This window comes from Penicillium paradoxum (assembly GCF_028828445.1).
Source record: "Penicillium paradoxum strain IBT 22861 chromosome Unknown utg000003l_segment0_segment0, whole genome shotgun sequence".
Lineage (NCBI taxonomy): Eukaryota > Fungi > Ascomycota > Eurotiomycetes > Eurotiales > Aspergillaceae > Penicillium > Penicillium paradoxum.
In genome coordinates, this window is record NW_026643181.1 from 1167660 (window position 1) to 1193199 (window position 25540).

At 47.6% G+C, this 25540-nt stretch overlaps 11 protein-coding genes across 11 annotated transcripts; 5 read left to right on the plus strand and 6 right to left on the minus strand.

The window, feature by feature from the left end:
* Positions 1–319: 319 nt before the first annotated feature.
* N7457_002335 (uncharacterized protein) lies at positions 320–1084 on the plus strand (the record flags this gene model as incomplete). The annotated part of the gene is made up of 1 exon (XM_057173381.1): positions 320–1084. The coding sequence occupies one exon, from the start codon at positions 320–322 to the stop codon at positions 1082–1084; it is 765 nt and encodes a 254-aa protein (XP_057033532.1).
* Positions 1085–1371: 287 nt separating this feature from the next.
* Positions 1372–2736, plus strand: N7457_002336 (TRAM1-like protein; the record flags this gene model as incomplete). Its single annotated transcript, XM_057173382.1, has 2 exons — positions 1372–2208; positions 2275–2736. 2 exons carry the CDS (start codon positions 1372–1374, stop codon positions 2734–2736), a joined length of 1299 nt encoding a protein of 432 aa, XP_057033533.1.
* A 481-nt stretch (positions 2737–3217) lies between these two features.
* On the minus strand, positions 3218–6228 carry N7457_002337 (putative pH signal transduction protein PalA; the record flags this gene model as incomplete). The annotated part of the gene is made up of 7 exons (XM_057173383.1): positions 3218–3635; positions 3700–4102; positions 4155–4729; positions 4793–5687; positions 5778–5832; positions 5903–6140; positions 6221–6228. The coding sequence occupies 7 exons, from the start codon at positions 6226–6228 to the stop codon at positions 3218–3220; spliced, it is 2592 nt and encodes an 863-aa protein (XP_057033534.1).
* Positions 6229–6551: 323 nt separating this feature from the next.
* N7457_002338 (putative mitochondrial carrier protein) lies at positions 6552–7916 on the minus strand (the record flags this gene model as incomplete). Its single annotated transcript, XM_057173384.1, has 6 exons — positions 6552–6758; positions 6816–7153; positions 7213–7431; positions 7485–7558; positions 7612–7646; positions 7734–7916. The coding sequence occupies 6 exons, from the start codon at positions 7914–7916 to the stop codon at positions 6552–6554; spliced, it is 1056 nt and encodes a 351-aa protein (XP_057033535.1).
* A 1959-nt stretch (positions 7917–9875) lies between these two features.
* N7457_002339 (putative sterol carrier protein) lies at positions 9876–11311 on the plus strand (the record flags this gene model as incomplete). Its single annotated transcript, XM_057173385.1, has 2 exons — positions 9876–10369; positions 10429–11311. The coding sequence occupies 2 exons, from the start codon at positions 9876–9878 to the stop codon at positions 11309–11311; spliced, it is 1377 nt and encodes a 458-aa protein (XP_057033536.1).
* A 181-nt stretch (positions 11312–11492) lies between these two features.
* On the minus strand, positions 11493–12644 carry N7457_002340 (DUF3431 domain-containing protein; the record flags this gene model as incomplete). The annotated part of the gene is made up of 1 exon (XM_057173386.1): positions 11493–12644. One exon carries the CDS (start codon positions 12642–12644, stop codon positions 11493–11495), a length of 1152 nt encoding a protein of 383 aa, XP_057033537.1.
* A 7574-nt stretch (positions 12645–20218) lies between these two features.
* N7457_002341 (uncharacterized protein) lies at positions 20219–20708 on the plus strand (the record flags this gene model as incomplete). The annotated part of the gene is made up of 2 exons (XM_057173387.1): positions 20219–20344; positions 20403–20708. 2 exons carry the CDS (start codon positions 20219–20221, stop codon positions 20706–20708), a joined length of 432 nt encoding a protein of 143 aa, XP_057033538.1.
* Positions 20709–21054: 346 nt separating this feature from the next.
* Positions 21055–21768, minus strand: N7457_002342 (uncharacterized protein; the record flags this gene model as incomplete). Its single annotated transcript, XM_057173388.1, has 4 exons — positions 21055–21152; positions 21206–21266; positions 21318–21563; positions 21613–21768. 4 exons carry the CDS (start codon positions 21766–21768, stop codon positions 21055–21057), a joined length of 561 nt encoding a protein of 186 aa, XP_057033539.1.
* Positions 21769–21892: 124 nt separating this feature from the next.
* N7457_002343 (RNA-binding protein) lies at positions 21893–23428 on the plus strand (the record flags this gene model as incomplete). The annotated part of the gene is made up of 3 exons (XM_057173389.1): positions 21893–21926; positions 21985–22630; positions 22687–23428. The coding sequence occupies 3 exons, from the start codon at positions 21893–21895 to the stop codon at positions 23426–23428; spliced, it is 1422 nt and encodes a 473-aa protein (XP_057033540.1).
* A 433-nt stretch (positions 23429–23861) lies between these two features.
* On the minus strand, positions 23862–24229 carry N7457_002344 (uncharacterized protein; the record flags this gene model as incomplete). Its single annotated transcript, XM_057173390.1, is given in 2 exon segments — positions 23862–24016; positions 24034–24229. 2 exon segments carry the CDS (start codon positions 24227–24229, stop codon positions 23862–23864), a joined length of 351 nt encoding a protein of 116 aa, XP_057033541.1.
* Positions 24230–24625: 396 nt separating this feature from the next.
* Positions 24626–25418, minus strand: N7457_002345 (guided entry of tail-anchored proteins factor 1; the record flags this gene model as incomplete). The annotated part of the gene is made up of 3 exons (XM_057173391.1): positions 24626–24966; positions 25043–25229; positions 25332–25418. The coding sequence occupies 3 exons, from the start codon at positions 25416–25418 to the stop codon at positions 24626–24628; spliced, it is 615 nt and encodes a 204-aa protein (XP_057033542.1).
* Positions 25419–25540: the final 122 nt, after the last annotated feature.

A 25540-nucleotide genomic window follows, 5' to 3' on the forward strand; every position in this document is an offset into this window, starting at 1 on the left:
ATGTACAATCTGCCACCAAGGCCATCCGGAAGCAATCTTATAATCCAGACTGTTACTCTAACACTAGTTTTATAAGCTAAGCCATAAACTACTCCTTGCCCTGGGCTCGAGCATCCCGCATGCCCTCACTCGCCGTTGTCGAAATGACCTTGCCAATCTCCTCAATCTCCTCGAGTCTTTTCAACCAGAAATTCCACCGATCCATACTCATCGGTCCCGCAGTCCAAAGCCTCCCCTCTCGAGTGCAGGTGGTTTCTCTTTTTTTCGTTCGTGTATATCTTTATCTGACATCTCAAGCAGGTGGGTCATTGCCACCGCTATGTGTATTTATTTCCTCGCACTCGGACTGTCCAAGGTTGGATCAAGCGCGTACATCTGGAAGCAACAGCTCGGAACTCCCATTCCAGACACCCTGATAACAGGCCGAAACTGGCCAACCTCATTAATGAACAACGTTCTCATCGCCAATTCTCCACAACTCATCTTCTCTTTGCTCTATTTCTCCTTCAACACTCTTCTGACCTCCATGACTCTTGCGGCTGAATGGAGCGGATACGCCAGCCAACGCAAAGGCCTCCGCGTCTCGTACAACCCACAATTATCACAGCGAAGCAAATACTTCCTTTCAATACCCTATCGCTACTCAATTCCACTCATAGCTGCCGCGGCCATCCTCCACTGGCTGGTTTCACGAAGTCTGTTCATGGTTGGGATTGAAGCGCTTGACTCGAACATGGTTAGAAACCTCGAAAGAGACTTAATTACTTGTGGCTACTCGCCCGTCGCAATAGTCTGTTCTCTGGTAGTTGGAGGCTGCATGTTCCTTTGCCTCGTGGGGCTTAGTGCCAAACCGTTTGAGACAGCAATGCCAGTGGCCGGGGGCTGCAGCCTTGCAATTGCCGCCGCATGTCATCCGGCCTTTGATCCAACCGATAATGTAGTCATCAAGTCGAATGACGAGGATACAAACATGGCGCATTTGCCTGTTCAGTGGGGGTCGGTACCGGTCGATGGTCGTGTCGGACATTACAGCTTCACATCGGAGGATGTCGAGATGCCCAAGGCAGGAAAGATATACAAGTGAGGAGCTAAAGTCGACATGTTTGTAATGGACTGACCGAGTGCCATAATTATTCCAAGTCCCAACTTCCAGTCCAGAATGATACGTAAGCCCAAGGAGAGCCCGGACTAGGCGGTGTAGTCAACTTAACCAACTGGCCGCTTTGAGCCTCCGATCTAGCCGAAAGAGGGAGGTGTCATCAAGATGCGATCTTATTGGCAAGAGCCTCAAACTTGACTATGTTATCAATTCCATCCTAGCTCCATCTCTGTTTCTTCTCGATGTCAGCCTTACCTCATACCTACCCAAATATGCAAGCCTCGAGTCCACCCCCGAATAGGGCCAAACAGCCCAACGACGCCCTCAGACGCAGGAACATCAATGGCTCAGCACAAGCTAATACAGAACCAAATGGCCATGCTAGTCCATCACACTCGATATCCCCAAGTTCGACGCGCAAACAGCCACATTCTCTTATATCCCGCTGTAAGCGGTTCACCCTCGCGCATACGTGGACCCTTCCACTAGCTCTCATACTTGCCTTCCTATCACTATACGCACTCAACCCGACCGAGTCAAACCCCATTTCTCATTTCATTTTCCTCTCCTACAAACAAGAGCCGCTAGAAGGCGCGGACCCCAATGCCCCCACACAATATGGCAAGGGTCTATGGGACGTAGCCTTCGTGTCATTCTACGTGATCGTGCTATCCTTCACGCGAGAGTTCATCATGCAAGAACTCCTACGGCCCCTCGCAAGCGCGTACATCAAGCCACGCGCCAAGCAAGCGCGCTTCATGGAACAGGTGTACACTGCTATTTACTTCGGGGTCCTCGGTCCCGCCGGGCTGTATGTGATGCGCCAGACGCCCGTGTGGTATTTCAACACGCGCGGCATGTACGAGCTCTTCCCGCATAGAACGCATGCGGCGGAGTTCAAATTCTACTACCTGTTCGAGGCGGCATATTGGGCTCAGCAGGCTGTTGTTATGCTACTTGGGATGGAGAAGCGACGGAAGGATTTCTTCGAACTTGTTGCTCATCATATTGTGACGTTGGCTCTTATCGCGCTCAGCTATCGGTTTCATTTCACGTATATCGGCATTGCGGTCTATATTACACATGATATTAGTGATTTCTTCCTTGCTGTAAGTTTCATTTCTTTCCTTCGAGGTACTTGGCCTATTCCAGACATTCGTTGACATTCTCTTCAGGTTTCAAAATCTTTGCACTACGCAGCACCCGACATCATGGTTCCATTCTACGCGACTTCGGTTATCTCCTGGATCTATCTCCGTCACGTACTCAATCTTCGCATTCTTTACTCTCTTCTAACCGAGTTCCGGACCGTCGGTCCCTATGAACTTAATTGGGAAACGCAGCAGTACAAGTGCTGGATTTCGAACATCATCACTTTTGCACTGTTGGCGACCCTCCAAGCTCTCAACTTGTTCTGGCTGTACTGTCTACTCCGGAGCGCTCTCAAGTTCCTCCTGACAGGCGAGAAGAAAGATGATCGGTCCGAGTCAGATGAGTCTGAGATCGAGCAAGATGTGCCCAAAGTTGTCGGTGGTATCGATGATCAAGTCTATTTGAATGGCAGCGCGGTGCTGAATGGTAATGCGAAGCATGCTAATGGCGTTGGTTACTCTAAAAAGGTAAACGGATATCGCTAGAATTAGTGCAGTTCTGGGCTTTTGGGGTGTTTACTTCCTTTTTACTCTGCGTATAGAATTGTTTGAGTTAGGCTTCTGTTGCCAAATGGCACATTGGGGGCAATGTTTTCAGCATTGGCATGAACTTTTACCTTGCCGCGGGTTGAATTTTTGTTGTTTGAGCATGCAATCTTGTGTTGTGACAGCGCAGTCGAGGCGATTTACATGTACCATACTGTGATATAATTGAGATAGAATGATGATAGTCTGTACTTGACATCAGATCAATCAGTGCCAGCTATCTACCTAGAGAGGCTATTCCAAGTGGTTATCCGTAACCCCTTGTCGTATATACAGTCAGCAACATGTTCAAATATCATTGCTCGCGCCGTATATCATGCAGTAAAATAAGTCACATGTACAACTCAAACTCCGGGATATGTGCAAAGGAGTGCGGCCTAAAAACAAAAAGCCTTGGTCAAGGTTGCATCACGATGGGAAATCAAGAAAAACGCAGTCCTTGGCTAGGATCCCAGGTTCCTGGTTGGCCACGGGCGGGTTGACCCGGGGTTGGTCCAGCCCCCGTGCTAGGAGTGGCATTTGGGGGGGCAGCGGCAGACCCAAATCGAATACCCATCTCGGGAGACCACATACCAGGCATAGCACCCGGTATGCTTGGAGTAGAAACCGGAGGCGGGGCCACAGGTGCGCGCACCGGCTGGGGTGCTGTTAGAGGGGCCGCTGTCCCAGCTGGGCGGGCCGAATGAGCCGGCGGGGAAGGTTGTAAGGGGGGCTGAGCGGGCGGTGCAGCCGAGTAGGAGGACGGTGATTTGTGTGTACGAGCTGGTTGTGAAGCTTGTTGGCGGAGATGTGGCTGAGAAATGTGGAGTGAGGCCATTGCTGCAGCGTTGGAGATATCGCTGATCCAAGAAGATTCAATGTCAGTGACTACCTTTAAGTTTGGTCAGGGGTGGTAACACATACGTTTCCAGCTGGCTTGCTTCCATTCGACGCTGGTGAACGAAGGCCTTTCCGTCATCGCGGAATCGGCCTACGATCTTGGCAAGATCATTGTAGAATTTCCGCCCGACATCCAGGTTAGAAATAATCTCCTTATACTTCAGGTATCCATTTTCCAAATCCTGCAGTGCCGCCTCTCGTTCCTTGGTCGATGCATCGCCCTTGTGAGAGCCAGTAAAAGCCAGGTTAGCTTCTCGGACTTGGCTCGAAAGATGGTCTTGTTCTCTTCGCTCCTGAGCCAACATCTCACGATCTGAGTCATATAGCTTCAGCTGCTCCTCGAACAGATCCTCAAATTGACTGGCCTCAATAGTTTGCATGGGGAACTCCCGCTCAAGTCGAGCGGTCTGTCTCAGAAGTGCCGGATCTAAATGCGATTCATTAGTAGATTTCGAAGCAGGTTATCAGTAGAAACATACGAATATCATCCGCACGGGCCTTATCCTTCAAGCTTTGAATTCGCCGCCGACGTCGATTCTCCATACGAGTGACTTCACTCAGACAGCCGCGCAATCTGTTGGCTTCGCGCTCTACCGCCGGGGGGATTGCAGCTCTCCGGCTACTGGGAACGTAGGCCTCCAAGTCCCGGTTCGTACCAGTGAGAACAAGGAAGACGGATTGTGAATCTCGCAACTTGCGCTGGACGAGATCATCACTTCCCTGGGCGGAGGTGAAGTAGCCGTTGATTTCAGTCAAAGTTTTGTAGAGCTTAGGCGCGGCTGCTTCAGAGGTCTCGCGAGTCCAACGATCGGTGCCATATTTATGGCGAGCTGCAAGGTCCTCAGCTTTCTCAGCTGCTAGGAGTTCAACGCCTTCATTATACAAAGCTAGGTCATTATTTTTGACCCTGGCAGTGTCTTCAATAGACCGATGCAAGCGGTTCAGACCATCTTGTTGGCGTATTTCCTCTGCATGCGACACAAGGCTCGGTGGTAGACCCAATGGCTTCTCGAGAGCTTGCAATGACCCTGGTAAATTAAGTGATGAAAGCAAGCTAGAATCTAGTATTAGCAAAATTGCTGCATATGGAGTCTCGGTTATTATCTTGGATACATACTCTCGCAATTTATCGGTCATTGACTCCAACTCCCCAATAAGAGTATCGTTGACCAGCCGGTCACGGCGATCAGTGTAGATACTAGCAGCAATGTGAACTGCATACGGTACCAACTTCGAGAACAGGGGCTGGCCCAGTGGTCCATTATCCCCTAGCATAGAGATCGCGTCCGTGACCTGAGACGGTGCTTTAGCCATCACCATGCTGGCACGTTCAATCGTCTTTAGCTCGGATTTGGGTGGCACAGGGTTCAGATAAATCATATCATTATCCTTTTCAGCGCGCTTGAGGTCCTCCGCGACGCGGCTCTTCAGGCCATTCAGATCACCGAGTACAGTCCGATTGATCCATCGCTGTTCCTTCAAGCCCTCCCCGGCACAGACTAAACTGTCGCGCAGCCGAGCAACCTCTTCTCCGTACTTTCGCTTTTCTAGACAGTCAAGTGACTGTCGGAACTGAGCTGCAGCAGCAAAGTGATGATGCTTCGCGGTCATATGGTGGATCCAGTCCGTGCTAATCGCATTAGACTTTACAGCCAAGTCACCTGCGTCACCATAGAAGTCAGATACCTTGGCTGCTAGCTTCGCGATGGACGCATCTTTCAGTCCATCTTTGACGGCTTTTTGCCAAAAGCATTCCTGACCCTGCCCAAGCAAAAGAAGTTCCAAACTCTGTAGTGTCATTTCATCCATATCCTCCGGGGGTGACGTCCGCAAATCCGGTATAATATCGGTTCGGAGATGACTCAATACTCCAGCAGCGGAGCAGAGGTAGTTACACGCTTGCTTGAGTCCATCTGATGTAGTCCGATTAGTCGCATATGCAAGCTGCGAGTATAATGCAGCGAGATTGAATATGACATTCGCGAGCTCGAAGCGCAGGTTATTTTCCGAAACTAAAAGCTCGGGTTCTCGTTAGTTATTATATCCAACCAAAATTAAACCCCCATGCGGAGGCCATGAGAGTCCCAAAGAACTCAACTGACCTGGCCGCGAGGCATTAAACCCAAAAGCGGGATACCACGAGAAATCTACCCCGACCTACATAGCAGACCGAGTGTCAGTTTCAGATACCAAATAATTCCCCGAGAGTTCAGAAATGGCGACTCACATCGATCGGGAACTTTCCACAGAGCCATTTCAGCTGAGCCGCATATGTTACCAAGCGGCTGATACCGCTGAAATGAGGTTCCTGTACATTAACAGCCTCGGCTCGTAGACGATCAATGATCATCAGATCTTCCGCGAACATATCCGGGCGCTGATCATATTTGGAGGAGATGTACTGAGTGATCGCTTCAGAAAGTGAGACGGTGTGCGAGCGCCGGAACGGTAGTTGGAGGATATTACTGTATGAATCAAATAGACGAACTTGTCAGTCAAATCGGTCCGATCTTCAATTTTTCGTATGCTATTTAGGGATACTCACGATGCCATTGTCGCTTGAGGCGGGGATGCGGAAGACTTCGTTTGTTTTGACAGCAAGAAGTTCCACCCCACCGGGCAACGAGACATGACGCGTTGATGGCCTGAGGCATCCATCGGCTGCTACATTGATTCTATACACAACTTGACTTGAGGTTTGATTGTTCATTTGGTTATTTGGTCGGCACGAGCTTCGAGCCCGTCCATATATGTGCTTCGATAATAAATACGAGAAAATCCTTCAGTGTCCAAAACGCACGATGACAAACAATGTTCACCAGATGGATGGACCGTCATCTCATCTTAATGACCGTCATGTCCCTAATGGGAGTTATTCATTTCGGCAATTCATCAATGCGCATCCTGATATATTCAAAAATGCTGAGCAGGATCATGTTGTTGACGCCAGTCCGGATGAGGATGATGGACAGGCCCTTGTACATACTTGATTTGGCAACAGCTTGCGAAGCTTCACCAATCTCGCTGGTTTTCCCGAGCAGCACGCTCTGTGCACGAGTCTTACGCGTGTCAAGAGGATAAGTCTGTGGGTTGAGTTAGCGCATGTCTTGCGTGAGACGGGTATCAATCTGATCACATACGCAGAACCAGGGCACAGTGCTGCATATCGCACCGGCAATCATAGGCGCCCCGAAAGGATTCTTGTCCTGTCCCAATTCTTTGGCTGCCACCTGCTTCACGATTTCGTAAACGCTAAAGTAGAGCCCCGAGCCCACAGTATCGCGCAGCGCATGCAGGCGGAAACCAGTGTAAAGACCCCAAAATCCATGCCTCACGTATATCTGCTTGATAGCTTGGATTGTCCCTAGGCGAGGTTTGTGACGCAAAGAAGGGTCCCGGGCGGCGTCCGGAGCAGCCATTGCACGATTCGACACCAAAACAGAGGTCTGGACAACATTTTTCGCCAGTTCAAACGGGCCTGATTTCAGAGTCAGTCCAGCTTATTCACAACCATGTAAGTGATTATTAGAGGCATACAAGCAATAGGCGAAGCTATTAAACCAGCGCCAAGTCCCGCAACAGTGAAAGTCAGGACACCTGATACGGTAGGGGTGCTTCCAGGCTTTTTATAATCAGCCAAGGGATTGAAACCAGTTACGCGCTCGACGTTCTTGGAAATCATATCTTTGAATGCATTGTACACGGTGAAATTGACAACACGGACTACCGTGACACTAGCCAACGGTGGAAGCGCGCCTATATAATCGTCAGTCATTCCCTTGGCAAAAAGTCCACGGAAGCCGACTTACCAGCTACATATCCCCGAGGTCCTTCGGTGCGCCATAGGTATCTTACACACTGCCAAATGTTCTTAAAGTTGTGTCTTCATATCAATTAGTATGCGAGACCTATTTCCAACGTCACGTGGATACCTACGTCTGCATCCGAGTCTTGACGTTTTCCAAAGGAGTCTTTTCGATAAATTAGCACCGTATCGGCTATTCATGGGCGAATGGAGGGATCCAAGATCGTCAAACCCCACAGGAGAAAGCACTCACCACCGCCAGCGTCGCACAAACGGTTGACGCCCCCGAGGCCACCTGGGTTTTATACTTCTTGAGGAGTCTATTTCGTGTGGCTTCATCCATATTCCAAGCTTTGCTGTCGGGCATGGTGGCAGTTCTTGTGTGGTGAGTCGAGGAGGGGAATGGTGCATGTTCAGAAGCTTTGTCAATAGTCATCCCTGAACGTTCTCCATTGGCGGCGACGAGGAGGTATGATACTATTTCCGATCGGCCCTAACAGAAGTGTTTTTAATTCTGTACAGGCGCGTATATATTCGCAGGCTGGGGAACCCGATGGAACGCAAAGCGGTCTCTCAGAACCCGAGTAGACCGTTCGGCGTCCCACAATTGTTCCTTAAACGGGCCCAACCAACCCAGTTCTGTCGTGTGTCTGCTGAAAAAGACCCCGGGAGTCTCTCTCGACATATAATGGTTTGTTGGAATCCGTTTTCGCGGATTATGAGATAGTACCCAATACTAGTGGCTGAAGCAATCGACAGCCACAGTAAAGTATGCAACCCCGCGTTCACGAAGAGTATCTCTGAGGCGCGGTAGAGGATTGACTAATTCAAGGAGTGTACTGTAGAAATCCCCCTATCTCCAACGATTCTGATTGCCTTCAGATATGTGTTCCACGGCAATGGGTTACGGCAATAGGCACTGACGATGGTCGGAAGCTGTGGGGAGGCAACCATTAGTATCGGCTAGCTATTTCCCGCTTCTCGGGACACCGGAACAAACCAGATTGCCAGTTTTCAAGGGCCACAATGAGCACTTACCAATATTCCCACAGTATAGCCCAGATAGTTGAATGCTATGGGAGGGAAAGAGAAAAGTGCAGTCAAATGGCATGTGGACCGAGCTTAACCTGGGATCTCAAAGCGGTTTAGGGCCAAATGGGGTGACGTCGTCGTGAACAGCACCCGAGACTAGGTTGTCTTCTTAGTGCTTACTGGTTTTATCCACCTTGTGAGAGGCTTGGTCATTGTTTAATTCGATCTACACATCGTTTCAAAGCCTGAAACGTTGGCTCCCTGGTCCTGAGATATTGGTGGAGGAGCGGGGAACTGGTCATACTATCTCCAGTCTTGGCACTGCTGTGGCAGATATGCCGGTCGCAGTCTGATCATCTCATTTTCATGCAGAGACAAGAGTGACAGTCGATCGGTGCAAAACAGTCGAAGAGCTGATCTCACCAAAGAATGTTAGTCCACGATGGCGCTCTTAGTGTGGAGGACAGTACTCCGCGACTTGTGATGGGTTGGGCCCCACGCAGGGATGAGCTCATTGTAACCCACCAATAGTCGCAACGATACGAACCGTGGGAGGATTTGAGAACGGTCTTGTTTCCACTTCGATTCCAGACTCATATCCAACTAGACTGCTCTGGTTGGGACAGACTGCAGATCATTAAGCAACAATCCGGTTTGCCGGTCGACCGGCTCCAGGATCGGAAAGAAGGATAAAGATGCCGTTATGGTGTGCTCCGTCGATATATCCATGGATGTATATTGCGCCACTGCGGTACGCCACTAGACCAATGCTTTGTTTGGAGTGAGAATGGATATTGGGAGATCAGTTTAGGAGCTTCCCGTAGTCGAAAACTTGATGCCTCGGAAGTTAGGCTGGGTTGGAGTTTATATAACATAGATCCACTCGTGTATGTTGTAGTAAAGCAATCCATACCCCCTTATTGGACGTTTGCCGATATATGATTGATTGTGCTACCAGGTCAATGGAATCAGGAATCGTTCAGGTACATCGTAGGATCCCAGTCACCTAGGGATTTTCTCGTACCTCTCGGCCTCCTTTCACGTGAGACCCAGCTTCGCAGAAAAGACAGATATATTTTCTTTTACACACTAAGCACATTTGATTACTCTATATAACTGCCTTTGGAATATAAACTCGGAGTCGGCTCTTCAATGATGAGGCTATCTACATGTAGGTATGCACTGAAAGATGCTGGGCCGTGCTTCCTCGGGACCTCGGTTTCTCCCCGCAATTTCGCGTCGAGCTCCCCACATGCTACCGTTTGTTATTTATAAACACAACCTGGGCACTCAGATACTTCAACAAATTCTATCTTAGACTCTATACCCTCACCTTTACATCCCAGTTACTCACAGCTACACCATGGGCAAGAAGCAAGCAACCCCAGCCTACGTCCTTGGCGTGGGCATGACCAAGTTCATCAAGCCACGCGGCAAGGTCGACTACCATGAGTTGGGCTATGAAGCTGGCATCAAAGCCATGCTTGACGCCAAGATCAACTACGATGATGTCGACCAGGGCGTTGCATGCTATGTCTACGGTGACAGCACCTGCGGCCAGCGAGTGTTCTATCAATTCGGCCAGACCGGCATCCCTATCTACAATGTCAATAACAACTGTTCGACTGGCTCTACTGGCCTCGTCATGGCACGCACAATGGTCTCATATGGTGCTGCGGACTGCGTGCTGGTCGTCGGTTTCGAGAAGATGAACCCTGGTAGCTTGCAATCCATGTGGAACGATCGCGAGAACCCAACGGGACTGTTTGGAAAGATGATGGCCGAGACACGGGGTTATACCAACGCACCTGGTCCCGCGCAGATGTTCGGAAACGCGGGTGTGGAATACAAGGAGAAGTGTGCAACCCCGGAGACAACAGCGATACATGGAAACATTGCTAACAAGTGAAATGTAGGTACGGTGCTAAGAACGAAGACTTCGCCGAAATCGCCCGCGTCAACCACGAGCACTCCAAGCGCAACCCCTACTCCCAATTCCAGACCGAATACACTCTCGAGCAGATCATGAAGGCACCCATGCTCCACGAGCCCCTGACTAAGCTACAGTGCTGCCCGACCTCGGATGGCGGTGCCGCCGCCGTCGTCGTCTCACAAGACTTCCTGGATGCTCGTCCCCATCTCAAGGAACATGCCATTCTTATCGCCGGCCAGAACCTCTCTACCGATACCGACAAGTTATACAGCAAGAGCTCTATCGACCTGATGGGATTTCACATGACACGCCGGTCGTGCCGCGCTGCCGCGGCTGAGGCTGGTGTGAATGTTAAGGATATCAAGGTCTGCGAGCTGCACGACTGCTTCTCAGCCAATGAAATGATCACTATCGATGCGCTAGAGCTGTCCGAGCCTGGCAAGGCTCATGAGATGGTCCGCCGTGGTGATATCACGTACGGCGGCAAGATGGTCATCAACCCCTCCGGTGGTCTCATCTCCAAGGGTCACCCACTTGGTGCTACTGGTATTGGCCAGTGCGCTGAACTAGTCTGGCACCTGCGTGGTTGGGCCAATAACCGCCTGATCGACGGTACCTCCGCGGCACTGCAGCACAATCTTGGTCTTGGTGGCGCCGTTGTTGTCACAGTCTACAAGCGTACTGACGGCAAGGTCGCCACTGCGGTGCCTTCTGATATTGTTGGCAAATTCAATGGTCTGGGATACAACCCAGCTGTGGAGGCTAAGGGGTTCACTGCCGAACAGGCAAAGTCGGTCGTGAGCAAGAAGCACAGCGTCCAGTATGCTCTTGGTGATACCCAAGAGCGAGTCCTTGCCAGATTCTAAATGCAAAAAGCAGCATCATATAGGGTTAATAAATGGCACATAGCTCCAGACATCTTGTTCTGATACGATATCCAATTATATTTTTTGCTCTCAAATGCGTTCCAATCTATCCCAATGTATATACGCAAAACAATCCAGATCTATGCTATAAACGAGTTTCACAAACCGAAGAAATCATGAATCATGGATGCTTCTCCTCCCAATCATCCGGAAGCTTGTAATTCTTCGGGATCGAGTACTGCCCCTGGCAGCTCCCAGGACCCCGACATTTCAAATCACACTTGCCATATAACCGACAGTAACACTCAGAAGCACTAGGACATGAATCACGATTCAGCTGGTCAAGATCAATGGCCCCATTCTCATCATATTTTGCAAACAAAATATGCCACAGATACGAAACAACCCGACCAGCGACAAGGTCATCACCAGGCGCAGCCTTAGAATCGCGAGCACGCTGCATATTCCGCGCAACGCCATCATCACTGCCATCAAGCAGCCACTGGCGAAGCGCAACATACTCATCCCGGCCATGCTGCCAGACACGTTCACGCGAAACCGCAAATTGTGCACAACACTGCGCACGCACGGCATCATTCCGACCAAGATGGACATGAAAATCGCTGCGGATTTGTTCAACATCCGCCTCAATACTCCCGCCAAAGAGGTGGCCGAGCGCGTGCGGCAGGGCGAGATCTGATGCCGCACGTGGACTCCACGGTGACACGGCGTTCGACAGCCTCATTTCGAGACTGCCTTGCGGCGGCACGGAGGACGGGCAAGTACCTGCGCTCCAGTCGCAGCGCAGATTGTGGTAGCCCGCTGGTTGAATCGCGCGGCGGACATCAAGGCTACGCAGGAGTGCGGCATTGTCGTAGTCCGGGATATCATTGTGCCAAGCCCAGCGGCTACCGTGCACGAAGACAGCGCCCGCGGATGGGATATCCGCGTAGTTGTCAATCATGAAGGTAAGATACGCCATTGCCTCGTGTCCACGGTTTGCAGGGACTTGTAGCAGATTGGAGGATGTGTCTGCTGGCGCGTCCACATGGTACATGCATATATGGTAGAATGCGGACAGGGATTCTAGCCAAGCTGGATCGCCATCGGTGGCAACATGGGAGACTACCAGAGCTGGCTTTGTCGATCCTGCGAGGCCCGGGCAAACCCCGCGGGCCTCTGGGATGATTGATGATGTGGTCTTATAGCGGATTTTGGTCCATGCGAAGAGTTTGTCTTTGGTTGACTGAGGACGGTTTAAATATAAGATGAAGAAGAAAATGCAGATGAAGAAGATCAATTGGGTGAACGATCTTTGTACCCTTCGGCGCATTTTGTATATATATTCATGCAATTATATCCTCTAGAGCTGTCTCCTATACCCTCCAACTTGATCGTTCAGATATTTCGGATGTTGCGGGAATGTGTCAACTGACGTGGTATTCAGTATAGTAGGGGTCCAATTAAGGGAGTTGAAATCTCTGTATTTCTATATCCACTATTCTAGTAGGAAATATGACTATCTGACTAATATCAAAAATACTGCGTGGACAGGATAAACTAAACTTCCGGTATACCGATCTCATGCTCCGACACACCCCCTTAGCTAGGCTAGTATGGTCTAGCTGCTTCCTACACCCTAGTCGGTATGTTATTTCTCTCCCTTTGTTAATCAAATGACCTATACTATCAAATAGCTCCTGCTATTAGATAGCTTATATCTATTATCCTCAACATTTTGAGGAAAGCTTTATGCTTTTGCCTAGTGAGCAACTTTGTGAGTCCGTCTACAGCTATACTAGCTGTCGGCACCTATTTTACCTTGATTCTTCCTTCCCTAACTTCCTATCTAAGCTAGTGCCGATAAATATCAACATATCGCAATTTCGTCTCGAACGCCGTGTCCTCGCTAGTTAGAAGACTAATAGTGCGCTGATTGTCGTAATCAATACTTAGTTAATAGGAAGGGACAAAACTAAGGGTATTGAGAAGTCTACGCCACTATTGTAGCTATTTTGCAGTCTCTAAGAGACCGAGGAGCTTAGCTTTAGTGGTGGAGGTAGTGACTGTAGGCTGCTTACTAGCTTTCTAGTCGACTAGCCCGCCGTACACTTAGTAGATATAGCTAGCGGAGCTCTTTCTATCGGGATGATCCCTATATAAAGTATCACTAGCGAATTATACGGAGTCCCTTTCTATACCTGATTCTACGCTATATTTAATAGCGAGATAGCGGGTAGAATTAAGGTAGGTGATGACTCTATTAGCTACCTAATAGTGCTAGGGGCCCGGGTTTGTTAAGTATTATACTAGACGAGTAGTCGATTTTATAGTATCTAGTCTTATAATCGTAGTAGTATATCTAGTAGATCCTACCTTCTTTTAGTATAATAGGATCTCTTAGGCTATGGCTATACCCTAATATAGAGTTAGCTCTTCGATAGGTATTAAGGTGTATACCGTTAGTCTATCTATGAGATTATATTATATAGCGATACTTACTATATAGCTATCTTGATAAAGCTATAGCTTCTTTTGCTACCTATCTCTAATAATACGGATATTAAGAAACTATACTACCTCTCCGTGGTCTATTAATTCCTAGTGCGCTTCTAGATCTCGCTCTAGTTTTATAGCCCTTCTTTATACGTCTTTATAATAGGCAATTAAGATATTATTAATATAGAAAAAGACTATTAGTCTATTTCCGATAAAGATATAGGGGTCTTCTAGGGCTTATTATAGACCTAGTTCGCGAAATATACTAGCTACTTCCTACTACTAAAGTCTAGGTAAGATCCGCAGACTATATAGTGCACGGCGGAGTTTCTAGTATTTACCGGGTAGTCTGAACCTATTAGGTATCTAGGTATAGACCTCTTTTTCTAGCGTGCTATTTAAAAAGGTAGTAATAGTATCCCGCTATCTTAGATCGAGATTAAATGTAGCAATAAGGGCAAAGATTATCCTTATAGTCCTTACTACTAGTGTAGTAGCTCTCTTTTCTTCATGCGAAATAGTCTCTAGATCTCCCCGTACGTATATACGAGCTTTGAATTTGACTAGATAACTATCCTAATCGTATTTATAGGTAAATACCTATATAAGAGGTAGTATTTACTTGCCTCTATCCTTTAGTCTCTCTATGATCTTATAGGTTTCCTTTTCTATTAGAGAGTTAATCTCCTTTCTTATTACTACGAGAAAGCCTTCCTAAAATGGATGGTTTATAACATCTTTATAGTGTTTTAGGACTAGGGGGAGATTATCTTGATAACGTCTGATTTTAGGCTTCTTAGTATATAGACCTATAGCGAAAGTATATAGTAGTGTAGGAGGGTCTTCCTTTTCGTCTATAGCTTCTGTGATTATTATATAGATATAGTCTTTGTCTTGCCTAGTTTAACGCTTTCGCTTTCTACTGATAATGTTACTAGTGTCGATATCTCCTATGATTTGTCTGCTTAGGGCGAGAAGTTCCGCCTATAGTTGTCTTTCTAGCTTATCTTCCACTATAGGAATAGCTTTATTATCCTAAACCTAGTCGCTGACTGGATCCTCTAGATCCTCCGGTATATTTACCCCCTAACTAGGGGTAGTATGGTGATCCTACGTATAGGGTTCTTATAGCGGCGTGATAGGGAGCGGAGGAAGGGGTTTATCCGGAAATATATCTAGCGGGGCTCGGGGTTTATAGATCTTAGGTATTTACTATATAATCGTAGTTTTTAGGGAGGGTAGGACCACTTACTAGTCCACCCCCTAAAGTGGGGTAGTATCTCGCTAACTAACTTCACTAGCTATCTCCCTCTACGGAGAGTTCTGCTATATATTCTGCTAGTTTTCTTACTAAGATCCTTACTGAGATCCTTACTAAGATCCTTAATGAGATCCTTGATGATTATAGTGCTGAGTTTCTTATAGATTATTAGACTAAGCTTCCTATAGATCTCGATGATCTCTCTCTTCTATTTTGCTAGTCTCTTAACTAGCTATCACGCGATCGAGCACCTAGTTGAATTCTTTTATAGTAATTTCCTAAGGTTCTTACTATATTAGTATTAGAATGAGCTAATATCTATTATAATTAGGGGTATATTTGCGAGTTTTATTAAATACTATATCCCTAATAGGCTTTACTTTCCTATTATATAGAAACTAGATTTTCTAGATATTAGATACTATATAGCTAACTAAGAATCCGATCTTAGCTCGTGGGTTTATTTTGTTAGACTAGACCTATTTATCGATCCTATAGTATGCTAAACTTCTATACAGTTTGATATTTAATAGGTTAATCCTCGGCGCCTACGGTGCGAACTCCTTCCGCACCTCCTCCTATAGTATGACCTAGCGGTTTTCGGTAGTAATATACGTCGGCGTACGATTTAGTAACTATACCGTAGCGTTAGCGGCCTCTAGCTATAGATCTTTTAGGAGCTTTCCTTTAAGTACGAGTATATATATACGGGTGATAATTATACTACCGGATCTTTCGGTATAACCATTCATTTCGGAGTGCCCTAGGGGGTTATAATATATAAGGATACTATTAGAAGTGAGGCTATATTCCGTAGGTTTTCTAGCTAAGGACTTATTATCGTATTAGAAGGCTTTAATTGGTAGATCCTATTGGTTTCTTACTAGTTCTATAAAACGATTGATCGCTAGCTAACACTTAGGCTTTATTTTATAGGTTATTAGCTAATGAAACCTAGGACCTTCTAGGTAAAAATAAGAGATCTAGTAGTGCTTATTCTTTACTAGCGGTAGCTAAATGAGATTAAAGTGCACTCTTCTAAATCGTCCGAAAGTGCGTCTAACTACGCGTCTTAATATCTGCCTTGGTGCACGACCTAGCTGATAAGTCTAGCATAATGCCTATATTTTAGTAGACTCCTTTTCTTTATCGTTAAAAATGACTCTATCTACTATAGTGGCGAGTTTTATAGCGCTTCGCTAGTTAATATAGGTAAGCCGTCGGTGTTAGATATCTGATAAGGCTCTTAATTATTGAGGTTTTATAGACTTTCTCTCTATAAAATAGGCTTACTAGGGCTATATAAGTTCTCCGGGTTAATTAAAGATCTAGAGGTTAAACTAGTCCTAAAGGTTGACGTAGATAACTAGTCTATTATTAGGGTCTCTAATATAGTTTATACGCTAGCACTATATCCCGCCCTTCTTTTTTAGTATAGAATAGGATACTAGGTTTATATAGAAGCTAGGGGAATAGAGGGTATTACTAAGTGTGATCTCTATTTTACCTTTTACTAGATATCTGCCTACTAGTCTAACCTTCCCCTTTCCTAGCACCTAGGTGGTACTATCTCCCGTCGTAAGATCCGAAATCTAGGGTATGAAGTCGATAAAAAGGTCTCTATTATTATAGATATAGGTGCTAGATCCTATATTAAGGATCCACCTATCTTTTAAGATAGGTTCTCCATTTTTAGTAAGTAAGAGGGTATATTCGCTAGTCCGAGCTACCCCCCCCTACTCTCTAGTGTAGGGCTTAAGGGTGCTAATATGCGGTATAGGGGTGGTAGCGAAGCTCACTTGATTTGTAAACTCTTCCTTCTAAGGTTACTAAGTTTACTAAGTTTGCTATGCCTTTTCTACCTTCTTTTCTACCTATTTCTTCTAAGTAGGCTCTTCAGCGAGTTTTTGCTTAATCTTTTCTAGCTTTCTTAGGTTAATATAGGTCCCTTCGGGGCGGTTTTCCTTATTAAGATACTAGTATATTACTATTTTGTGTAAATAGTGGGGGTTCCCGTATAGGCACCTCCTTTTTTTAAATAGGATCGGCTCCTTAGTCTAGGACTAGGTCTAGGACTTTGCTTCTTAGTGTCCTTGCTAGGTTAAAAATGCCCCTTTTAGGGGTATAGTAGATAATACTTTTTACACCCCTATTTCTCGATTTATTACGCGGAACGACTCGAGGAGATTATAGGTTTAATAGACTTTCTTATCTATAACGATCTCTTAATATCTTCCTTACTACTAAATAGGTAAGACCTCTTTGATAGTATATAGGAAGTCCCTATTTACGTCTCCGTTATCGATGCCGAGGCTAATAGCTTACTCCCTTAGGGTATTCTATTATTTAAGCTATTATTCGATATCTCTAGTCGGCTTTTGGATAGCGAAGACCTTCCACTTTATTCGGACTTCCTCCTCGTGTGTAGTCGATCTCGCGAAGCGATCTCTTAGGTATATAAGTCTCTTATACGGGGTCTGATAGTCGGTGATAGCGGTATAGTGGATTAGGTCTAGGAAGGCATAAATATGGTCATTTATATTAGAAAGCCCTTTTGTCTCCCTATCCTATTTCGATTAGTCCACTTTGAAGATATCTATTTCGTCTCTCTAATCTCTTTTGTCTGATTCGGTCCCTCCGTAGGGGTATTCCGGCCTAATAGGCTCTTCTTTCCTAATCGGTCTCTCCATCGGGGGGGGTATTTAGGTCGCAGTGCTTCCAGACTTATTTTTGTGTCGCATATAGCTTTACCCGGGCGAACTAGGTGCGCCATTGGGGCGAATCCTTTAGTTTTTCGCCCTTTGTGGCGGAGAGAATTGTTGATGCTTCCATTGTTGGGGTTGGGTGCTGTATAGCCTCAGCGGGCTACTGTGCAGCTTTTGGAGGTTTTCAGGTGCTGATAGGCGCTATATCTTGCGAATAGCGGCCTTATTTCGTGCGAACCGGGCTTATAACTGTCAACTGACGTGGTATTCAGTATAGTAGGGGTCCAATCAAGGGAGTTGAAATCTCTGTATTTCTGTATCCACTATTCTAGCAGGAAATATGACTATCTGACTAATATCAAAAATACTGCGTGGACAGGATAAACTAAACTTCCGGTATGCCGATCTCATGCTCCGACAGAATGCTGATGCCTGAGGTGTGTAGATCAGCCCCTTATATGGGGTCCTGACTCCACCAGCTCGTTCCTCCTGATTCCATCCGGTATCTTGTCTTTGTTTGAGCGATGATTTTGGTTCTCGAATTCAAGCTTGCTGGCATGAAGCTCGAGACTCATATCAGAAACATATGTGTGGTGTAAAATCAGCAATATCAAGGGTGTCTCCTAAAGTTTGGGTTGATATAAAACTTGTGGAGCCTATATATACCAGGGTGTTGTTTACAAGTCGTTCTGAGTGCTTTACCATTTTGCGAATCGGAACATTTTTATTGCTCGCTCATATTCTACATCGATTTATCTTTATTTATACTCTTGTCCGCTGACTGCATCTTTGACAACGTGCCATCTCCTTATCCCTCGCTGATCTCCTATTTGTCCTCTACTTGTCTTCTCCTGGTCCTCTTTTGGTCCTTGAAGGCAGAGAGCCCCACAAACTTCACACGTGACCCTGCTGACCTAATCCGCGCTACCGGGCCAGTCGAATAAAATTTCGCGCTCCGCTTTCTCTTTTCCTTTCTTCTTCACTTCAAAACATATACACGGTCCCCAACACACTCTTGTCGATGGAAAAATCTCACTCCGTCTACATATTTTAGCTTAGGGACCCAGACCGAAGAATGCTCGTTCTAATCCCGCCCCCTGACATGCAGCCAGAGGGGAACGGGTTCGCTTTTGAGCCAACATACCCAAGCAAATCCTCTTTTGAGATGAATTTTGCAGTCTGTCGGTCTTGTTTACTCGCAGGGGCCAGTCACAACTGGTACCGTAACCCTTTAATGCTGGGGTTTCGACCTTGCGAGCTACTCATTTCCCTGACTTGGATGTGATCACTTCCTACAGAAAGGATTGGTCAATTGCATATCTCTGCTTCACTAACTCTGATATAGCTTAGCTAGACGTAGTCCATCTTGGCATCTTCGAAGTCTTGTCCGTCATACCTATGATGTTTGAGGTCAAAAAGATGCCAAAACTGAGCCCTCACAGTCGGACAAGTCCTTCTGGAGCCTCCCTCGTGTTGCGTCCGCTCCCTTCATGGGGCTGTGCGTGTCAAAGTAGGGAGATACATTCCTTGTAAACAACTCCCAATTATGAATGGTTGCTCAATCATTGGCTTAAGTACCTATGTATGTACACACAGGCGATGCCTCGTGACATCGGAGAAAAGACCATTGAATGCTTCGTGTTTGGGGAATGTTGTAGATCTGTATCTTACAAGCTTGATCCTTGCTGGGGACCGGCTAGCAACTCTCGATCGAAGATCTATGTCTCCACCCCTGTGGATCTAAGTTCTTTCTATATTCTGGTCATGATCTTAGCCGGTGTCTTGAACAAGAGGCTGCAGAATACTCAGTAGTTGCACTGTGCGTGCTGAGCGTTTATGGTTGGTCGCATCACAAGGGTCAACGATGAATGTGCACTTGATGCGCCTCAGAACGTTTCAACATGGCATGTGGGCCTACTATTTGTGGGTGCAGGCATGGAATCAGTCGATTAATTCCTTTTGTTTCATTGATCTCCTGCCATCGTACATCCCTTGATTCGTATCATGCTGACCCTTAGCTCCAAAGGATATACCTCGAGATTGAGGACCTTCACACCCATGGTAAGTCTCAAGCGGATAGTTTCACACCTTGTCTAAAGCGAGTAAGTCCATGGAATAGGCGCATAATTCCAATCGTTGTTCAACGAACACAACAAACACAAAATCCAAGTATATACCACACGAAGGCCAGACAACACTTGCGTCGCAACAGGGCTCCTCGCCCAATTTCCCCCTTTGCTTGCCATTCCCTTCATAACATGAACGAAGGGGCTGTATATAAATTCCACGGAATTCCCGCCGGGCCCCTGGCTCAATTTTCTTCCCAGTAGCATCAATCCTTCCCTCGAACTTCTACCACTTCCGCTCGGTTCAACACACTCTTTGAACATACATTCCTTCTTTTGATCTATATCTTACCTGACATACACAATAACACCCAAAATGGCTCGTTTCAATCTCTCCTTCCTTTCTATTCTGCTCATGCTGGCAGTCCTTGCTGTTTCTGTGCCTGTCAAGCGTGATGGAGCAAGCCCTCTCAGCCTCGATGGCACCCTCAGTCAGTTAAAGGTATGTCAATCATCCCAATACCAGCATCTTCAGGCCCATATTGATGTATGACGTATAGGGTGCCACTGGCCTCATGGACGGCCTCACCAAGGACAGCAAGGCCAAGCCGGATACCTCTCGGGAGGATGCTAAGAAACAAGCAGCCGAAATCGAGGCAAAGGTCGCTAAGAAGATGGAGGAGGATCGGGAGGCCGAAGCAAATGGCAACCCTGCTCCTACTGCTACCCACAGCAACAAGCTTTCCTCTGGCAATTTCGTTACCCCGACTGCCACCCCTACCCAAAAGCCCACAACCCAGCCCAACGCGTTGGGCAAGGTTCCTATCGTTGGCGGTATCCTTGGTGGCTCTGGAATCGGTCTCTAAGTGAACAAGGGTTGAGAGATGATTGATACGACTGGGGATGGTGATATTAACCCAATAATGATGAGCTACATCCTCTCTGTGGACAAGGGGTGGTGATGGATATTTGTTTTCGTCTTGTATTACTCATTCCACGCGCAGATGTTCGATGACCCTATTGAGAGATTTATTTGATGAGTAAAAGATGAGATTGTCAGATTTCATGATTAATTTGACATGGTGATTTCAATCGCAAAATGTACTCTCCATGATAGTGGCAGTTAAGTCTGCATGTTTGATTTGCACAACAAGAGCCTTCAGTCAATTTCCGTTCTGTTCCCACAATATGAGCATAATCACATGGTGAAGCCTACTTGCGGTTTGACTGTTGCTGGCCCTCGTGAAGGCCCGTGTAGTAGCCTGCGTAGTACCATGACATCATGAGGTTCTTCAACGACTCATCTTGCACTGAAGAATCATGTGAGTCACTTGCAAGTATTCATCGGGACTGAGAAACTTACCAGTTGCCATGATAGGGTGAGGCATCTGCGTAGCAGGCTTCGAAGCCTCGGGTTGGGAAGGCTGGATCTCATCAGTTATCACTTCCGCCAGAAATCATAATTGGAATCATACCGCAGGAGCAGCGTCAGTAGCAGACTCAGGAATAGAAGCAGAAATGGTAGAAGCATGAACAGAGGCGGAAGTTTGCTCATCAATGATCATTGAGACGTCTTCGTCCTTAGGTTGGACATCCTGGTCGGCCGCGGCGTTGTCATTTTGCTTGTCAGCCGTGTGAGCATCTGTAGCAGCACCAGACTCCTCTGCTTCTTTCAGGACATCTTCAACATTCTCACCCTTGGCATGAATGCTGTGATAAAGCTGCCATGATGTTAGATAGTGGTCACGTGAATCGGTGTTGGTAACTGACTTCGTATTCTTCTACAGCATCGTCCCAGGACTGGACCAGGGCAGAATCATCCCAGATTTGCGCATGCGTCAAAGACGTATTTTTATTTTTCCCCATCGGTGTAGCCCATCGGAAATTAAAGAAAGAGTAAGAAAGATGCAGCAAGTAAGTAAACATGCTGGGCGGTGATGGGTCGACGAGGGGACTCACCGCCTTCCGAGCAAATCAGCGAAGAAAAAAAAGTTTCCCGCAGAGGATTGAGCAGCGTACAGTCTCCAATTCTACACAACAAAACGTCAAAATGGCCCCTGATAAGAGAATTTCAAAGCGCAAGGGTATGTGAGAATCCAATTACAAGTGAAATCTTGTTTTATTTGACTAACGCTCCTATAGCTGCGCCCGTCGCCGCTGACTCGCCCGCCAAAAAAACCAAAAAGGTCGAGGCCAAGGCCGCCGAGGCACCCAAAGAGGCCGCTCCTAAGTCCATTCTGAAGAAGGAGACCCGTTCCACATCTGCCAAGGCAGAGAAGGCTGCTGCTCCCGCAAAGGCCAATGGCGAGACCACTCGCCAGGTTAAGCCTCGCAAGCGCGCTGCCGATTTCCTTACCGATGAGGAGAACGAAGCGCCTGCTGCGCCTGTGAAGGCCGAGAAGAAGGCTGAGAAGAAGCCTGTCAACAAGAAGTCCAAGAAGGAGGAGGTTGAGGCCGCCCCCGCTCCCAAGAAGGCCGCCGCAAAGAAGGCCGCCCCCAAGACCACCAAGAAGCCCGAGCCCGTCGTCGAATCAGAGGAAGAAGATGTCGAGATGGATGCCTCCCCCGCCGATGAGAGCGAGGCTGAGGTTGATGGCGACGATGACCAGACTGAGGCTCTTATCAAGGGCTTCGAAAGCAGTGGCGACGAGGACGAGTCTGATGGTGAGGGCTACAAAGAGGGTGAACCTATCCCTAAGGTCCCCGACACCAAGAAGGCCGCGCGCAAGCTCGCCAAGCAGCTCAAGAAGAACGGCCCTCCTGAGGAGCCCGGCACTGTCTACATTGGGTGAGTTTCCATATGGAACTTTGACTTATTTGAACTGTCTAACACTCCATTCTCAGACGTATTCCCCACGGTTTCTATGAGCACCAGATGAAGGCCTACTTCTCCCAGTTCGGCGACATCACCAACCTTCGCCTCTCGCGCAACCGTCTCACCGGCCGCTCCAAGCACTACGCCTTCATTGAGTTCTCATCGACCACCGTCGCTAAGATCGTTGCTGACACAATGGACAACTACCTCATGTACGGCCACATCGTCAAGTGCAAGTTCGTCCCGAAAGAGCAGCTTCACCCTGAGGTCTGGAAGGGCGCCAACCGTCGTTTCAAGGTTACCCCATGGAACCGTATCGAGAAGAAGCGTCTTGAGAAGGGCAAGACCCGTGAACAGTGGGAGAAGCGCATTGAGAGCGAGCAGAAGAAGAGAGAGGCCAAGGCCAACAAGATGAAGGCTCTGGGTTACGAGATCGATCTTCCCCAGCTGAGGAGCGTTGAGGATGTCCCCATCCAGGAGGCACCCAAGGCTGTTGAGGCTGCTGAGGCCACTGAGACCACCGAGACCATTGAGGCAGCCACCGAGGAGCCCGCGAAGGCCATCGAGGCCCCCGCTCCTACCGAAGATACCCCCAAGAAGGCCAAGAAGGGCAAGAAGACAGAGACCCCCAAGGAGGCTGCCACAGAGTCACCGGCTGCCAAGTCGCCTGCTGCTAAGTCGCCTGCTGCTAAGTCGCCTGCTGCTAAGTCGCCTGCCACCAAGGCGAAGGGCAAGGTTACTAAGAAGACCACCAAGAAGTCCAAGGCGTAAATGGGATCATGTAAAAATTGTTTTTAATTCCACGAATAGCCCTTTTGTCCAATGCATTATTCTTTTTTTCCCTCCAAACCAAACTCTATCAACTGAAAGTCGTAGGTTCAAGAAATAGTGCCACTCAAGTCGAAGACTCCATCAACATTATCGAGTCCAATTCCTAGATAGAACCTGGTTATCGGGGAATAATAGTCCACCATTTGTCATAGCAGCAAATTAAATGACAATTCGTTATGTTTCTTCTCAACATTTTCCTTGGATGCCTGCGAAGATCTGAAGCCCTACTTAACGATCGGCTGCCGATGCCATGTGCATTAGTCCCAACACAGCCTAGCGCGATCACCTGACCGTGTCGGAAAAAAATAAAAACCTTGTTCACATCACTTCCTGTTTCTCTTCTTCTTCCAACTCCTCGCTCAAAGAATCGCATTCAAAGCTCACACACAAAGGAAGCCTCGCTCCCTTTTCCAATCTTGCTTTGGGAGAAAGTCCCCGGACATCCTGCGCTTTGGGTCACACCAGAGTACCAAGCCAGGCACTGCGGAAACGCGCCGCCATAGAAGCAATTCGATAGCGGCTTACGCCCTATTCCTCCACGGTACCCCGTGCCACCCGACGGTTGCATTTCACGATGTCTCTGGAATCAATGGGGTGTGTATTGGGTGCTGGAGGGGGTAGGATTGGTGGTAAAACATCTTTCCTTGTTATTGGGTTGCCTTTCGTCAAGTTCGAATAGTCATGCGATTGCCTCTCGTCTGCTTCTTTGGAGGTAGATGGTGGTAACTCAATGGGGCTCATTCTTGAGGCGAGGAGTTCCTTGTTCTTTTTCAAGAGTCTGTAGCTTATGGCAAAGCGGTGATGAGATACTGTCTCGTCACAGAAGCCCTGTCACAGGGGCCGGACTCTCTATCTTGCCATAGGCTCTTTTTTTTTGTTCGCGTGATGATATACCAATCATAGAGTCAAGCACAGAGATCCCCAAAGGGGATTGTTGACGATAAACGATTTAAAATTATCTGATGAACATCATACATAGCTAGTGAGTTTTTTTATTTGAGCAATGCAAACCAATACCAATGCAATTGAACTGAATGATTAAAATGCAATATTCATAAATCAGTCGTAGCATTCCACGTCGTATAGTACAACCCGTCCTTAAGCAAAATACATAGCCAGGTTCATGTTTTTGGTGTTTCACTGTGCCTTGCTCCCTTCGACGCTGACAGGCACGGCCTCCTTCTGGTCTTTCTTCTGGCCTACAACCTGTACCAGCAAGGCTCCGACAACCTCGGCTGCGAGGGCAATAGCTGTCGCACAAACATTGCTCCAAACATGGATGCTGACGGATCCAAGCGGCGCGCGAGGGAAGGAGACAATCCACTGAACGTAGTAGGGGAACCAGTCTTCCGGAAGCGGGAAGACAGGTGTCTTGGAGTACCAAAATTGTAGGAACATCTTCAGACCGTTGGTGCTGAGCCAACGGGCGATCTTCACGGTCCATTCGAAGGAGGACTTCTGGGAGGTGAGAGCCTTGTCTATTGTGAGAGTGTATTAGCATTCTGGTCAAGGTACATAACCATCCACGTTGTAGTCTTGTGATAGAGGACATACTCAGAGCCTCGTATTCCTCCATGGTTTTGTCATGCCGTCTTCTGGCCTTTGCCCACTTCGCGAACTCATCCTGGGAGCTGGTGCTGTTCATTTCCTGCTTCTGCTCGAGGACTTGGCGCTTCAGTTGCTGCTGCTTGCGGGCAGTCCGCGCGGTGGGTGTCGGCAATCTTAGGTAGAGGAGCCATAACTGCATGTCAAAAAAGAGTAGATGTCAGCATGTGGAATCAAAATAAAGATCTGCCGCGAAGCTTGGGACTCGAGTCCATAAATTCGCTCATTGTACACATACAAGACCATCGATGGTGCTCGCACCGATCGTATTGACCAGGTAGATTGCGACGTGCACAAAGAAAACTGTAAGAACAAGGGACAACATTGTGGCGGGATTGGAGACCGAGATTAGGTGTTCGATGCGACGGCACAGGCTAGGGGAGCCCGGAGGAAAGCGACGTCCACTCAGTCAGCTGACCAAGCCAGGCTATGATATATTGCCTGGAT